The following is a 16,670-nucleotide window of genomic DNA, read 5'->3' on the forward strand; positions in this document are numbered from 1 at the left end:
GGATAGGGCCCTGAAGCCCAGGATCGAAGCTGTAAGTAGGGCAGAAGCTGTTGATGAGCCCAATCTCAGGGAGGAAGACAGAATATCAGAGAGCATGGCTGGAGAGGGGAACTATCAGTAAGCTTTGGACTGAAGTATGAATAGACCCTGCTCCCACAGAGGTCTCTATAGAGAGGGAATCAGCACAGGACATGAGGCACCCTTCAAGGAAGGGGGTTGTCTAGGCCAGCCCTCCCCTAGGCTTCTCACTCGATTTCCATGTGGAGCAGCTCCAGGAAGGCCGAGAAGGTCCCCATCTGATAGAGCAGGAAGCAGTTGTACCTGGACCAGTGTAGCACATCGACCTCTGAATCACATTCCCCAAAAGTGCCTAAAGGACCAGACAGTGCCATGGAATTGTACGTGAGAGTGGTATCCCAGTTCTTTCCACTCTTCCCCATGATCTTAAGACTATCTTTCAACACCTAGCCCAACAATTAGGCTGACAAAGGTAGGGCAAGGCCCTCCAGAACTTCCAGAGCCAGAACCTCCAGAACTTTGAATGAGCCAGTTTCAAAAGAGGAGAAGCAGTCTCCAGAGTCAGGTCCAATGTGCTTATCACTGGTCTGTCTTAAGTTTGAGTTCCCTGAGAAGCAGATCCAGAGAGAACGATTAAAAATGCAAGTAGTTTATTTGGGAGATGATCCTAGTTGAGACGTGGGGAAATGAGATAGGGAAGAGAAGGCAGCCAAGAGCTGAAACCCAGGTTGGGGGAAGCTCTGGGAAACAGTATGTATTTTACACACCTCAGAATCCTCCCACCCAAGAAGAGTGAGGTAGTTGGGCTATTTACCCACTAACTCCTGTCAGTCAGTGATCAGTGCTACATGAATTCCCTAGCACTTTCTGGTTACCCCATATAGGCTGCAGACAAAGCTTTCAGGTAAAAAGTTGAAGGTACTGGCAGTTGGAAGTTGGCCAGAGCACCAGACCCAAGAGAGATGGTTAGGCGCTGCTTTTTTTGCTACAGTCTTCCCTTCACCATTCTCTTCCCTCTCCATTTATTATTTTCTTTTATAGTTTTTTAAGTTCCCAGCTAGTTGGTTCCGCCAACAGTCCTCTTATTATGATCTCAGGGCTTATTTTTACTATTCCAGCTAGGCTATCTCATTTCTCTTTCCAACACCTGGCTAATAGGTCTCTTCTGAGAAGATTTCCTCAATTAATCCCACCGGAGTTCTGATCATCTCCCAATTACCCACTGTATCCACTCCTGCTGCTATGCTGGCTTGAACCTTCTAAATGCAAATAAGAAATAATGCAGAGGGTCCACCATCTGTGACTCTGAGGTACTCCACTGCCTCCCCTCAGTGGAAGCCTGCGCCATAGCTGATGAAAGAAGCCTCCGTGCTCGGCTGGTGGTGCATCATCAACTCTAGCCACACTGATTCGCTTGCTAAATCTCCACATGTGATCACAGCCCACATGAAGAAATAAACAACCCTATAAGAAATCTTGGCATGCCCGGTAAGATAAAGGCCAATTCCAAGGGATCCGGAATAGTACCCACCACCATCTCCTTAACCTCCTCATAAGCACCAGATTACTTCTAGCACTTGATAAGATCTGTCTTTGAGAGGCAGGGAACGTGCTTTTTCAGCCTGGCTTGCCTCATCCTAGTCCTGATAACAACATTTCTCTCCCTGGTTTTCAGCCATTTCAAGCTGGCAAAGGTGGTCACTTGCCTTGGGCCAGGTAGAGAACAGCCCGGGCCACCTTCAGTCGCCGTTCCCTACTGACCACCTCCAGTCGGTCTAGGAGTCCCATCACATAGGCCTTCTGAGCATCTTCCTCCAATTCCAGCCACTCCTTGCCCTGCACTGGGGACAGAAAACCATACAGATCCAGTGTCAGCTTCTGCTTCCCCTTCCTGGAAAGGCTCCTGATAGCATATCCATCTCTGATCCCAGCCCCCAACAAATTCTTCTCTCCAAAAGCTTTCCTTATTTAGCTGAGAAGATTCCACTAAGAGATTGGCAAAGTAAAGGACCCAAAAAGTTCTGGCTGAACCCACTCTGCAGCCTTATCTTCCTCCATATTCCCTTTATTCTCCACACACAGTCTATTCCATCCTATCTCTGCCTTTTCAAGGAATTCTCTCTCTCTCCCTACCTATCCAATTTCTATTCATCATTATAGGTTCAATACTAAATTACCTCTTTTCCACTAATGCTCCAGCCAGCTCTGTCCCCCAAGAAACTTTTTACTTCTCTTATGATACTTACCATTTTTCCTCTTGGCCTCAGTTTTGTGATGTACACACCTCCACTCTGCCACTGGACTATAATCTCTTTGAAGATACTGCAAATTCACCTTCACCCCTGCCCCCTGCATCTCCGGCACAAAAAAGTACTCACCACACATCTGTTGAATTGCAAATTGAATTCACTGACCAAGTAAGGAAATGGAGGTCTGAGAGGATTGCAGTGTGGGCACATGAAATATTATTAGATGTTATTAGGAGTGAGGCAGAGTTGGAGGCAGGGGTTGAATGTCAAGGTCAAGGACTACACTAGGCACAGGGTTTTACCAGGTAGCAGGGTACCTGCCCAGTCCCCATCCCTCGGCTCTCTGGGCCCTTTACATCAGTGAAAGGGACCCAGCTCAGGCTTCTCTTGCTTCCATCCATGGCCTCCCCAATTGAGATATAGGAAACTCTGTGTCCCGTATGAAAGGAGGAATAGAGAAATTACATGGTTATGGAGAGGATGAAGAAGGGTCATACTTTGTTTTGGGCTTTTCTAGATCAGGCTGGGATATCATTGAGGGAAAACCAGGTTTCTATTAATAAGAATCTGGGATCACCTTGAGTCTTGAAATCTTCTTCAAAGCACCTCCTGTTAGTGGTAAATTCCAGGTTTTCAGTGTAGCTATATAATTCTGTGACAGAAAAGATAGGACAGAGTCACAAACATTCGGCAGACCCTTATAAAAGGGGCCTGAGGTGGAGAGGGTGGCATGAAAGAGCTAAAGCTTCCAACACATTCCTGCGTCCAATTCAATCCAGAGCCAACTTCCTCCCTTTCGGAGCAGTTAAAAATAGCCACTTGTGTCCCTGGGTGATTAAACCATCAAACCTGTCCTCCTCCTGCCAGCTGGCTGCTATAGCAAAGAAAGCAGTCTTCAACACTTGGTGAGGGCCAGGAGGGTTGGAGCAGAGAGGGCTAAATGTCATCACTCCTGCTTCTTAGGGCTGCAGCCCCTTCTGCTTGTCAACCCAGACTGAGGCTATCCTGTCTCTAGGGAAGAGAAGGGCAACACAGCGCCTGAAATTCAGAGGCAAGCTCCTTGCGCTATTCAAGGAGCCAGAGCAAAGGCTGGAGAGTATGTGTTAGATGGCCCTTTGGGGTTAAAGCCAGTTCATTCTCTCCCTACTGAGATTCCCCAAAGGGTACAGAAGTTTAGGTTCCTGCCCAAGGCCACGCAGGTAGAGACAGCATCAAACCACTTAGAAGTAGCTACTGTTGCCAAAGGGCTGCTTATGCCCAAGGAAATCTAACTTTATTAACAATAGCCTCTGAATACAAAATGCAGAGAGCTTGAGAAATAAAAATGCCGTCTCCTACACACACACTCTGGGACATTATACCAGTACCTTCATCTTACAGAGGATGAAGAATTGAGGCTGAGAAGTCAATAGGTGACAGAACAGATTTCCTCAAAATTCTGTGGCCTGAGATCCTTGCTGGAAATTTAACTAGGTCACAGATAATTCACAAAGAGAAATTCACGTATGTTCTCGGTCTAATGGTTGAGAAACACCTTATCTGGGAAGCAGGGCTTTTGAGTCCTGAGTTCCAGAATCCTGGACTGACCAGAAGCAAATTCCAGCCCTGACTCTGATATTCTTCAGTGCTCAGTGGGTAGTGGGCATAGATGTTTTTAAAGAGCGCAGCATAAACCCAGTCAGAAAAGGGAGCAAGGCTGTTAGGTACTAAACTTTTTGTTTATTTTTAAATTTTAGATCGTGAACGTTCATATACAGATATAGAATACATACAAGATACCTTTGTGTCTTCTACCCAGATTAAACAAATGTTTATACCTGTCATATTTGCTTCCGACATCTAAAGCCCCCCTCTCCTCCCATTCTATCTTATTCCCCTCTCTAGAGATAACCATTTTAATGAAATTGGTATGTATGCTTCACACGCCTATTTTTCTACTTTTACTACACACATATATACCTGTAAACAACATGATATGTTCTGTTTTGAAAGTTTTTATCCAAACAGGGTATTATATGTATTATTTTTTTTTAATCACTATTTAGTATATTTTTCAATAGTTTTTTACATGACAGTATGATGAACACATCTGTTTACTTAACTGACACTGTTCTCAATCAAGTGTGCAACTGGACTTCCCAGAAACATCTTTTAGGTTTGTGTGTTTAAGCTGTTTTCTGGATGCATGTGTAAGTTATTTTGTCACTGTTTCTTTCCCCACTCAACAATGTGCTTTTAATTTATTGATATTGATGGGGTGCCTGGGTGGCTCTGTCGGTTGAGCATCTGACTTCAGCTCAGGTCATGATCTCACAGCTTGTGAGTTCGAGCCCCACGTTGGGTGCTGTGTTGACAGCTCAGAGCCTGGAGTCTGCTTCAGTATGTGTCTTCTCTCTCTCTGCCCCTCCCTTGCTCATGCTCTGTCTTTCTCTCTCTCAAGAATAAATAAAACATTAAAATTTTTTTTAATTTATTGATATCGAAACATATTGACATAGATCAACTATTTTAACATCTATGCAGCAACCTACTATATTGATATACTACAGTTCATCCATTCCCCTAAGTTGTTTTAAATGTTTTCACAATGGCTACAATAAACATCTTCATATGTGTTTTCTTGTGCCCAAGTGTTCTTTAAAAGGTACATCTAGAATCACTGGGTCATAAGATGTGCGCATTTTCAACTTTGCTAGATATGACCAAAGTGCTTTCCAATTTTATGCTCTGCTCTCTCATGCCAGTCAGTGTATAAAAGTACTCATTTCTCTGCACCCTCGCCAACTTCAGGCTTTTAAGTTTTGCAATCTGATGAATGTGAAATATCTCATTATTTTAATTTGCTTTTCCTCATTTACTAATGTAGTTGAACATCTTTTCATATATTTATTGACCATATGGTTTTCTATTCTCTGAATTCCTATTCATATTCCTTGACTACTTGTCTTTTCCTCTATTCTCTCTCGATACACACACATACACATGCATACATATATGAAATGTATTTATTTATATATATTATTAGGAATGTTCATCCTTTGTCGGTTATTAAACTCAGCTATTTCTGTCACTCATCACAAAATTTATTCCCTGTGCTTATTCACAAGAACTTCTTTAAAATTGTCTGTCTCTTTTCTCTGAAAAAGCATGTCTCAAAGTGTCACTTCCATGTGACAGAATATTTAATTTTCACACCATCTCCACCCAAAGCTCGTTTATTAATAACTGGTATTAATAGCACGTGTAACGTGGAGGCTCTTAATGTGAGGGGATCACACTTAGCCTAAACTAAAAATTCAGAGAGACAGAAAGGGAGAGGGTGGCAGAAAGAAGGGGGCACGCATGCAAAGATATGAGAAACAAGAGGAGTGGGGAAAAGACGGAAAGAAAAAGGATTTGAGAGTGCACCAAAAGAGAATAAAGAAGGGTAAGCAGAAAAGAGTGATAGAATGAAAGTGGAGAATACTGTAGCCAAAGGAGAAATCACAGGAAGAAATGTAAAAGCAAAGATATTTACTGCTGGAGGTTGGAGACAGATGGGAATGTGGAAAACAGATAAGCTGCCAGGAGAGATCACAGACCCAGGCCCTCTCCTCGTGGCCATCCTTCCCCTCTCCACAGCCCGTCTCTACCTCGTACCTGACAACTCTGCTGCGTGCCCATCTGCATCTCCATACTCAAATTCCAGAGTGGGGCAGTCCACAGAGCCCTGTAATGGAGAAGTCTTTGCAGTAACTTGGGAAGAGAGATGAACAAGGAAATTATACTCTCATTTAATCTTCTTCCTCTCCTGAAGTCCAACATTAGATCAGGGAGGCAGAGAGGAGAGTCCCTTCTGGGCCTCTAATCCAAGAAGTACCCTCCTCCAAGCCAAAATACTAGGCTCAGTGCAGGGTGGGGCTGAAGATTCCTACATAGAATCAGAAACTCTGAGTAAAGGGCTAGGATCGTCAACAGATATGAAAGCTATGAAATCTGTGCCTGTATCTGACCTACATAAACACAGAGCAGAAGAGCATCTAGCTGATCTCTAGAAAAATGAGATGGACAAAAACAAAAGAGGTGAGCTGGATTCTAATTTTAGCCCACTGTCATTAGCCCACTGTATGATTTTGGCAGATCTCGTTCTTTGGATCATAGTTCCTCATTTATAAAAGGAGGTCCCTCAGCTGTATGTTCCACAACTTCAGGATTTTCAAATAAGGTAGTATTTCTACTCCACGTTATATTAAAGCTAGATTTCATATGCTGCTGTAGGTATAATGTTATAATCCTATATAAAAAATATTTTAATGTAATCCCATACCCTAAACTCTCTAAGCATTTTGGAGTATTTCCTACCAGTATACATTAATATATATAAGTTAAAATTTTTTGAATCTCAAAAAAAATATTATTTTGAATCTCATCCATCACATATGGCAATCTTAAACAAGTTACTTAATCTCCCTGTGCCTCAGTGTGGTATAAAAAACGTATTTGGTTTTTGCCCCCGGTTCCAGGCACAGAGCTCCTAAATCCTCCTAAAACCTCCTGATAGGAGTGTCTATAATTTAAAAGCCCCTGTCAACAATACTAAGAGTTTATGCTAGTGAGGTGATTGCTGGTGAGCCTTTCAGAGTTTCAAAGAAAGGACTGGCCCCACCTCCAGAGAGGGGAGGAGGCTGAAGATTAAGTTCAACTACCGACCAATGGTTTAATCAACCAACTGAGCCAGCCCCTATGCCAATGGTTTAAACAACCATGCCTAGGTAATGAAACCCCATGTAAAAGCCCTGAAACAATGGGGTTTGGGCACACCAAAGTGCTAGGAGGGTGATACCCAGAGGGCGTGGAAGCTCTGCACCATCCTACCCCTACATCTTGTCTTTGCCTCTCCTCATTCTTGAATTGCATCCTTTATATTAAAATTGTAATCATAAGCAGAGCAGTTTTTTTTTTTGTTTTTGTTTTTTAATTCTGTGAGTCATTGTTGCAAATTATGGAATCAGGAGATGGCGGCGGGTGGGTTGGGTGGGGGTGGTCATGGAACCTCTGAGTTTGCAGTTGGCCAGGTATAGTGCTTGTAGCCCGGGGGCCCCAGGTGTGGCTGACATCTGAAGTAGGGACAGTCTTACGGAACCGGAACCGAGCCTTTAACTTGTGAGGTTTGTGCTAACTACAGATAGTATCAGAACTGAATTGGTGTCAGGGAATTATTGGAAAATGACATGCTCAGTTTTCTCATCTGTAAAATGAGGATGGATAATTCATAGGGTCATTATAAGCACTAGATGAATTAATAGAGGAAAAAGCACTTAGCACACTACCTAGCACTTGGTAGCACTATGTAGGTGGTTATACTACTTAGGATTTTATTTACTGTACTTACAATATTAATATTATAGTATTGGGCATTTTTATATTACATATGTAAATAATATATAATATATAATAATATAATATTAATATTATATTAAAAGGCATTTTCTCATATTATGACTATCATTTTAAACAGCTAAGTGTACAGCAAAGTGGGCAGATAACTAACCAGTTTACTTAACCAGTTCTCTATTGTTTGTTTTTTTAAATTTTTTTTTTAATGTTCATTTATTTTTGAGACAGAGACAGAGCAAGAACAGGGGAGGGTCAGAGAGAGGGAGACACAGAATCCGAAGCAGGCTCCAGGCTCTGAGCTGTTACCACAGAGCCCGACATGGGGCTCAAACTCACAGACCATGAGATCATGACCTGAGCCGAAGTTGGAGGCTCAACCGACTGAGCCACCCAGGCGCCCCAACCAGTTCTCTATTGTTGATCATATAAGTTGTTTTTAATTTTTCTTTACTATAAACATAAAGTTGTAATACACCTATAAATTTTTTCATATTTAGGATCTTTCCTAAGGATAGATTCGTTTTTTGTTTTCCAAAACCACTTTATCAATTTACACTGCCAACAATGCAAATCATGTTTAAATCCATTCTTGCAAATATTTCCAAATACTTCTGGGTTACAGAAACCAGTCAGAAAAAAAAAAAGGTGGAGGGTGGGAATGACATTAGGTAGTTGAGGTTTTATTCTGATTAACAGAGACTTAAAAACCTTTTTAAAATATATATTTCAAAAAAGAACAGTTTAATATCCCAAAATGAGGACACAATTTTAGAATAAAAGAGTTATTAAAAGTAATGCTTTTCAAAGTTTTTTGCTTGTAAATCAAAGAATAAATTTTACGCACAAAACCAGAACAAAAATTTTTAAAAATAATACCATTACTATGTGATTTAGATTTTATTATTCTATTTCTTTTAAAAAATGTTGGTCTCAACTCACAGTTTGAAAAATACTGTTTTATTTATTTATTTACTTATTTTTTTCAACGTTTATTTATTTTTGGGACAGAGAGAGACAGAGCATGAACGGGGGAGGGGCAGAGAGAGAGGGAGACACAGAATCGGAAACAGGCTCCAGGCTCTGAGCCATCAGCCCAGAGCCTGACGCGGGGCTCGAACTCACGGACCGCGAGATCGTGACCTGGTTGAAGTCGGACGCTTAACCGACTGCGCCACCCAGGCGCCCCGAAAAATACTGTTTTAAATTGCATACATCCTGCGGTGGGGCCCAGGGCCAGCATCCCAATGACAAGATGTTGCATGTCCCCTGCTATGATGTGATAAGAAGGGCAGTCACCACTCTGGTCTTCCACCTGAAAGCCCAAAACCTTGCCTTACGTCAGACAGACTCTGGATGAGGTTCACTGAGAAATTCTCATAGCCCAGAGGAGGTTCAGAAGAACTGCTATGGGTGAGGTGGGGGCTGGCCAGGCCAGACCAGGCCTGAGAAGAACTCCAAGGAACAGAGCCTTGCATGAGTCAATGGACCAATGCTGCTTCCATGGTTTGGCTAAGGCACTGTGGAAACCTGAAAGGCTGGCATCAGGGGAAACTGAGCGAGGGGTACAGGAACCCTCTATACCACCTCTGCAACTTTTCTATAAACCTAAAATCCCTCCAAAGTAAAAAGTTTAGTCTAAATAAATACATAAATCACATACATCCTTATTTTATTTATTTATTTAGTAAGCTCTTCACCCAACATGTGGCTTAAACTCATGACTCTGAGATCAAGATTTGCATGTTCTACCAACAGAGTTTGCCAGATGCCCCAAATTGAACACACTCTTTAAATTTATTGCACTGAACTACATTTTGTGAAAAACTTACTTCAATGCCCTGAATTTTCCTCCTCTTGCCACAAACCAGTAAAATTTTGTCAAGGAATTTGGGAACCAATTAAACCAGGGAATCTGGCTGAAAGAGGCCTGAGGTGACTCATTTGGTTAAGAGCTTTCTTTTTCTTTTAAATTTTTAAAAATGTTTATTTATTTACTTATTTATTTTGAGAGAAAGCTTGGGCACAGGTGGGGAGGGACAGAGAGAGAGGGAGAGGGGCAGAGAGAGGGACAGAATCCCAAGCAGGCTCCTTTCTGTCAGTGTAGAGGCTGGGTTCAATCTCTCAAACCATGAGATCATGACATGAGTGGATATCAAGAGTCAGACGCTTAACTGACTGAGCCACCCAGGCACCCGAAGAATCTTCTTATTAAGCAAACAATTATTCTCTAGCTTCCTATTTTCGTTGGGACCATTGGGAGAGGGTAGGTCAACCAGTGTCCCCTACAGGCACAGTGATGGATGAGGAGGCTCTCTTGAATTGTGCCAACAGTAATTCTCTTCCAGTAATCCTTTAGAAGCCCAAGGTGGTGGTTTGGGGTGGGGGGGCGGATAAACCATCTCCCCCCGAGGACTGTCTCTCACAGGAAAGCAAAAGGAGGGAAGGAAGGAAAGGCAGATAGTCATCTGAGTCTGGGAATGCACTGACAGGTAAAAAGCAGCTTTCCTGCTGCAGTGGAAGGTGGAGGAAAGCTAATCTTTCCAGCCAGCCTTTTGGCAGGCAATGAGCCCAGATGGAGAGGATCACTGCAGTTGTCCGTTTCCGTGCATAAAAAGTACAGCTGCAGACAACCAGGAGGTTAAACTGTGGGGCAGGTGGAAAGCTCTGAGTCTCTGGATACTGGACTCAGTGGCAAAAGGAAAGTACTATCAGAGTCCTTTCCCTGATGGGAGACTTGATAGGCAGGGAAAAGCCCTCCTACGTCAGGAGTTTTAATTCTCCCAAAGAACATATCATTCTGAAACTGATTATTTTATTTACTTGCATATTGTCTCTCCACCCTGGCTAGAATGTTTGCGCCACAGAAAAAGACCTTGTCTTGTTCACTATTGTATCCCTAGCACCTAAACAGTGCTGGGCATGTAGAAAGGACTCAATAATTTTTGAAATAATGAATGGCCCACCCTCTTCTCCCCCCTCAAAAAAAAAAAAATTTAAGCAAAAACAATGTCGCCTTGGGGGAAGGAGGTACAGGGTGTTCTAAAAGGCCAGATTCATAGTGAGGCAGGGAGGGAGATGATGTGGACAGAACCCTCATCTAGCCAGACAGCAGAGCTGAGCTCTGTCTCTGAAAGGGGGTGTGATTTTGGACTAGTCTTTTCATCTCCACTTCTCTCTTTTAAAAAATGGGAGGGATTCCTACCTTTCTGTATCAAAACGAAAAACCTACATGAAATCCCTCTGGAAGCTGCGAGGTACTATTCAAATGGTAAACCGACTGGGACAAGAAAGACCTGGCTTCTAGTACCAGGTCTGGCCCTATGAGCTACTATGTACTGACCAATTACATGGCCTGTGCCTGCACTGAATTAAACATCTGACATTCAATTATCTCATTTGACTTTATCTCAACCTTCTGAGGTAGGTAGCATTAACCTCATTTACAGAAGAAGGAACTGGAGCTCAGAGAGGCTTGGCAATTTGCCAAAAGTCACACAGAGAGTAAGTGATAGGGCTAGGATTCAAAACCTGGTCTGGATGACCCCAAAGCTCGGTGCTCCTGGCCACTATGCCAGATGCGTGATCTTGGGCAAGTGACTTCTCTTACTTCTGGAAGAGAAAGGGCTAAAGCAGATGATCTCTACAGTCCCTTTCACACCTGACGTTTTGGGGTCTATCCTCCTGATCCCCACTCAGATCCAATTCTACTCTTGGCTAGTTAATGGACACTGGCTGCATGAGGCAGTCGGAGACTAATAATTCACTCCTTTCATCCTCCCAGTTAGGATTCCTTTTCAGAAGACGAGGAGGTAGCCCAAACATTCATATTCCTATCTGTGGGTTTGTATCCTGAGCAGTTCCATCCACTCCCTCCGGTACAGCCCCGGCCTGAAGCCTCTCGTTGACCCTTACGGGTAGGGGTCCTGATGTCCGTGGAAGGCACTCCCTAAACCGCCTGCCAACACACGGGGGAAGGGGCCGCGCAGAAGTCACTCGGCACATCTGGATCTGCTCGCTGGCCCAGGGGTGGGAGCGCGGCTGCTCCCCACGCCGGCCCGTCTCCACTGCGGCGGAGCTCTGGCCCCTCACCCCTTCAGGCCAGTCGCTGAACCTCTCCGCGCCCGTTTCTTCCCGTAAATCTAAAACACGAATCCCCACTTCAAGGGGCTGCAGAGAATATTTGAAAAGTATCAGGTATGGTCTCGATCGCGCTACATCTTCGCGTCCCCGGAGGAAAGGCCAGAAGGCTAAGAAGCCCCCGACCAGGAGACAGGCAGAGAGGGGTCAGGGGCTGCAGAGCTCAGGCTGCGGCAGACCCCGCAGACGCCCGCTCCGAGGGGCGGCCCCGAACGCTCCGGGGGCTCCGGAAGGGCAGGGGGACCGGGCCGAATCACCTCAGCCACGGCTTCCCGCCCGCGGGCGTCTCCCGGCCCCAACTGAAGCTCTCCCGGCTTCTCACCTCCGACTCCCGCCGCTGGCTTCTGAACGCTTCCCGGCCCTTGGGTGCCGTCTGCTTCCCTTTGCCGCCGCCGTTGCCGTTGCCATTGGTGGACGCGCTTCCGGCCCCGGGCGCCGCGGGGTCCTCCATGCCACCCTACTCAGCGGCTACCTCAGCCCCTCCGCGATCTCTGCCCGGAGCGACCCCGCCGCCGCGCGCTGGGATCCAGGCTCCGCCCTCTCCACAACTATTGGCTGCGGCCGCGCTCCGCAGCCCCGCCCCGCATCGCGATTGGCTGTTCGGCCGTTCCGAGCGGGACTCGGAGGAGGGGGGGCTCATTTACGGGACGTCCCCCCTCCTATTTTTTTTAAATCCTGCCGCGTTGCTGGTAGCATTAAGCTCGGGGGTAGGCTGTCGGCATTACTTCCCGAATTCTGGGCCTAGAAGTTTGGCGGGTTATCTTTTTGCTTCTCGCTCAGCACTCACCCGCTCCCAAATAGCGACCTTTTCGGGGAGCTCTAGTCTCCGCCTCCTGCTCCACTGCAGTCTCGGTTTCCCCATTACCACAGATGTCCTATCCTAGCTCCCGCATGACGCCCCTAGTCCCGATTCAATCGCAGGGGAGGCATGGCACCGCCGGGTGGTCAGGCACACCGAAGGCAACGAGAGATTTCGCCCTCTCAGATTTCTCGAGAACTTATCCCGCCTGGAGTGAGGGCTCGACTGGGAGATGGTGGGTTGAGGGGTGGGATGGGGCATTTTCACTTCAGTGAAATCGCTGGTGCCCTTCAGGGCTGCTTCTGGTCATCTGCCTTTCTCTTGTGAAGTAGGGCACCTTCCTCAAGTGTGAGCTAGGGAGAAACGTTGAATGGAGAGCAAACCCCCGTATGCTCCCTACCACTTTCCTTCCTTCCTCTAAGATCCCTCCTGAGGGCTTGATACAAAGGAAGCTCTCTGGTCAGCCAATTTATCTAAAACGCCGTTGACAGTAAATAGTCCCCAAAAAGCAGCCTGAGGGGAATGGGTGGGATCAAAAGGATGGGATTGAGGGAATTGTTGAACTGCCACTTTGTTCTAGGCCTTGCACTTGAAACTTTCCAGATATCTTATGCTACTTCTGACAGGTTGTTTCCACTAATCCTGTATTACTGTTGAGAAAACCAGGACTCAGATTACTCCTCGCAGTTCCCAAGGTGTTCCATCGTGTCTAAGTGTATTTGCTGTTCTTTCTGGAAAAAACTTTCGCTCTTCTTCTTGGCTAGCTTCTATTGTTCCATAAAGATTCTATTTCATTATTACCTGCTCTTCCAGAGAGCCATCCTTTTGACCGTTCTCAACCCGCTCCGGCTGGGTGTGTGTCATGCCAAGTCTGCTTGGATTCAAAACTCTTCTATTTTCTTTCTTTTTAAAAAAATTTTATGTCTTTATTTTATTTTGAGAGAGAGACAGAGTGCGAGTGGGGGGAGGAGCAGAGGGAGAGGGAGACACAGAATCTGAAACAGGCTCCAGGCTCTGAGCTGTCAACACAGAGCCGGAGGGCGGGGTTCGAACTCACAAACTGTGAAGTCATGACCTGAGCCGAAGTCGAATGCTTAGCCAACTGAGCCACCCAGGAGCCCCTCTTATATTTTCTACTGTCTCCCCAAAGTAAGAGGCTCAAAGGAATGACTGCTCCCCCTTCCTGTGTCTTATGGACAGCTCTGTCCCTTTCTTAACCGTATGTCTCCCTCAGAATTTACTCTACTAGTCGGTAGGTGATGGATGAAGGCAGAGTTGAGAGCGAGAACTCCTTGGAGCTTTCTCAGTTACTTTCTCTTCTGTCCCCAACATCTCCTTACCGTACTCATGTACTGTACTTCCCTTTCCTCTCCCATTCCCACCAACGTGGATAGAAGTTTCTTGAGAGTAGGGCCAAGTTTTGTTCATTTTGTATACCTCATATATGTACGTTTAACACAAGATTTCTGTAATAGGGACTGAAAAACTTGTGGTGGGGAGCTGTTCCATGCATTGTAGGATGTTTAGCAGAATCCCTGGCCTCTCCATAGTAGATGCCTGTAGTACCCTCCCCCAAGTTGTGACAACCAAAAGTGTCTCCAGATATGGCAAAAATGTTTCCTGAGGGGCAATATCTTCTGCAGTTGAGACCTACTGGCTTAACAGAATTGAAATGACCCGAATTTCCAAGAAAGTTCATGGCTCGAGGCCTCAACTATTTGATTTTGGAATTTTCTTTTTGGGTATAATTTGTTAAACTCTAAAAGAGTCACACTCTGCTTTAAAATTCACAACCCACGCCTAGCTCATCACTGCTGCAGTGTGGTAAACCCGCCACTGCACAACCCATTAGCGTTTCTTAATAAAAGAATTATTCTATCTTCCTACTCCCAATTCCTGTCCTCCTAAGCAGTCAGAGTTCTAGGATTGATAGGCCCAGAGCTTCATCGTTTCTTTTGTGAGCTTAGTCAATCATCAGGATCCCCAAACAGTCAGTGGTGGCCAGTTTTGAGGCTTTCTTCCTTTTCCAGTGTATACCTTGGGCGAAAGAACAAAGCCTCAAGCTGGCTTCAATGGGGAGGACTGGGGGTATCTCTCAAGTCCTCTCTGGCCTCTATGCAAAGCTAATTGCTAAGCCTAGAGCTCCATCTGGCTTCACTTTCAGAGAAGGGGTTTGAAAAACGGGTGTTATGGAGATTGCAAAGGATCAACACAAGAGACCTCAATCCATTATCTTCTCTACACCCTGTGGAATGGGAGACAGTGAAGATCGGACATCTGTCTGCTCATTATAGTCCCACTTTCAGAACTGGTCATAAGGAAGAAGGTATCTGGAAACAACTCCTGGAGGAAGTCGACAAGAAACCATGGATGAACTGAAAACTTTGAAATTATAGGCCATGGACTTGGTACACACTGAACTTCTTTTAGCTTATTTGTCAGCAAAGATGTGCTAGCCATCAATACCATTGACCACGGAGGCATCCATACATACACATGAGGGCTAATCAGTCGGGGGCTGGTCTACAAGTTTTTCTATCTTGCAGAGATGGCTCCCGTGCTGAATTATTTTTAAATCAACACTATCACTTTTCCTTGTCCCAAAACTCAGGCATTTGGGGGCTCCTGGCAGAGGTATAAATAGGTATAATTACAAGGACTGAACATATTCCTTTCCCCATGTAAGCATGGAGGTCAGATACTTGACTAAATAGACAGCACCTGTTATAGAACTTAAAAATAAGATGTAGAGGGGTGCCTGGGTGGCTCAGTCAGTTAAGCATCCGACTTCGGCTCCGGTCACAATCCCATGGTTCGTGGGTTCGAGCCCTGTGTCTGGCTCTGTGCTAACAGCTCAGAGCCTGGAGCCTGCTTTGGATTCTGTGTCCCTCTCTCTCTGGCCCTCCCCCTGCTCACGCTCTGTCTCTCTCTCAAAAATAAACAAACACTTCAAAAAACATAAGGTGCAGAAAGTCTTACAGTATCTAATTTTTTAGGGCATTGGGCAGCCGGAATGATGCGGTAGAAAAAAGACAGAATATCTTCCTCTCCCATCAATGCTGCACATGTAGGTGTAATGAGGCAACAGGGGATTTAGGACCCTTAGACTGAGATAAGAAACTGATGTTTGTGTAGCACAGTGTGTGCCAGATTTTTAAGCAGCATTTTAAAAATTAAATCAGATCTTTAAGTCCTTACCCCAGGAGACAAAGCATTACCCATTTCAAAGGCAAGAAAACCAAGGCTCTGAGTCATTATATAATATTGGTCAAATTATACAACTTGTAAATGGAAGAGCTAGTCAAGTGAGCCTGACTTAAGAGGTCCAGTCTCTTTCCACAGGACCACAGGCTAGAGAAATTGCACAGCAGTGCATAGTCAGGGCTTACCCTGTGAGTCTGAAACTAAGACCCAGGCACCCATGCTCCCATCTTTCACAGAAGAGGAGCCAAGCCCTGCTGTAGGGGGGTGAAACCTGCCAGTGGCTCATAGGTTTCATTGCTGGCCCCTGCATTCTCCTTCGCAACTGGAGTGGCACCAGCTTTGAGCCATTACCAACTACCCAAACTGTTTTAGCCCTTAGTTTAGGTAAAGACAAGTCAAAGTAGCAGAAGATTCTAAGAGGGAAGAAAACATCTTGCATACAGGAAGAACTAGTTTAATTTGTCAACTAAGAGAGGTGGCTATTAGAAAACTGGCTCAAAAATGGCCACTCTACTGGTAGTTGAGGAAGAAGAGGAAGTTGGATTCGCCCTTTAGTTTCCGGTTTAGTCAGGCAAAAGCTGATCTGGAAACACATCTCTGTCAGAGTAATTTATTTCTTCCCTTTGGTTGGATGTAGTCAACTTCTGGGTGTCAGGACCCTTTAATCCCAAACCATGGGTGCTGGCATCTTGTGTTGTCCAGCTAAGGGCAGAACACAGAGGGCTTGGGGGACCTAGAACCACACTCTAGTTTCTCTATACTTTTCAACTCCCGGGGGTGATGGTTCTGAGAAAGCAGGTTCTTTACACACATAGCAGGGTGTGGGTTGGGGGAAAGATATTAGTGGAATGGCCTACCATGGAATAAGGGACCCAAGGCTAAGGCCA

General features: G+C 45.1%; 1 protein-coding gene across 2 annotated transcripts in view; it reads right to left on the minus strand.

The window, feature by feature from the left end:
- Positions 1 to 12,293, minus strand: part of STRIP2 (striatin interacting protein 2) — a 48,380-nt gene extending 36,087 nt beyond the window's left edge. Inside the window, exons 1-5 of one of the 2 annotated variants that reach the window (XM_086690468.1) lie at positions 12,103 to 12,293; positions 5,907 to 5,976; positions 2,845 to 2,919; positions 1,725 to 1,859; positions 250 to 370 (exon numbers count right to left, since the gene is read on the minus strand). In XM_086690468.1, coding sequence (XP_086546594.1) covers positions 250 to 370; positions 1,725 to 1,859; positions 2,845 to 2,919; positions 5,907 to 5,976; positions 12,103 to 12,231 — 530 coding nt within the window. In that variant the 5' untranslated portion in view covers positions 12,232 to 12,293. The remainder of the gene's footprint in view (positions 1 to 249; positions 371 to 1,724; positions 1,860 to 2,844; positions 2,920 to 5,906; positions 5,977 to 12,102) is intronic. The other variant, XM_025929656.2, reaches the window with a different exon arrangement.
- Positions 12,294 to 16,670: the final 4,377 nt, after the last annotated feature.

The sequence above is a fragment of the Puma concolor genome, chromosome A2 (genome assembly GCF_028749965.1).
Source record: "Puma concolor isolate L17-30 chromosome A2, mPumCon1.1.hap2, whole genome shotgun sequence".
Classification (NCBI taxonomy): domain Eukaryota; kingdom Metazoa; phylum Chordata; class Mammalia; order Carnivora; family Felidae; genus Puma; species Puma concolor.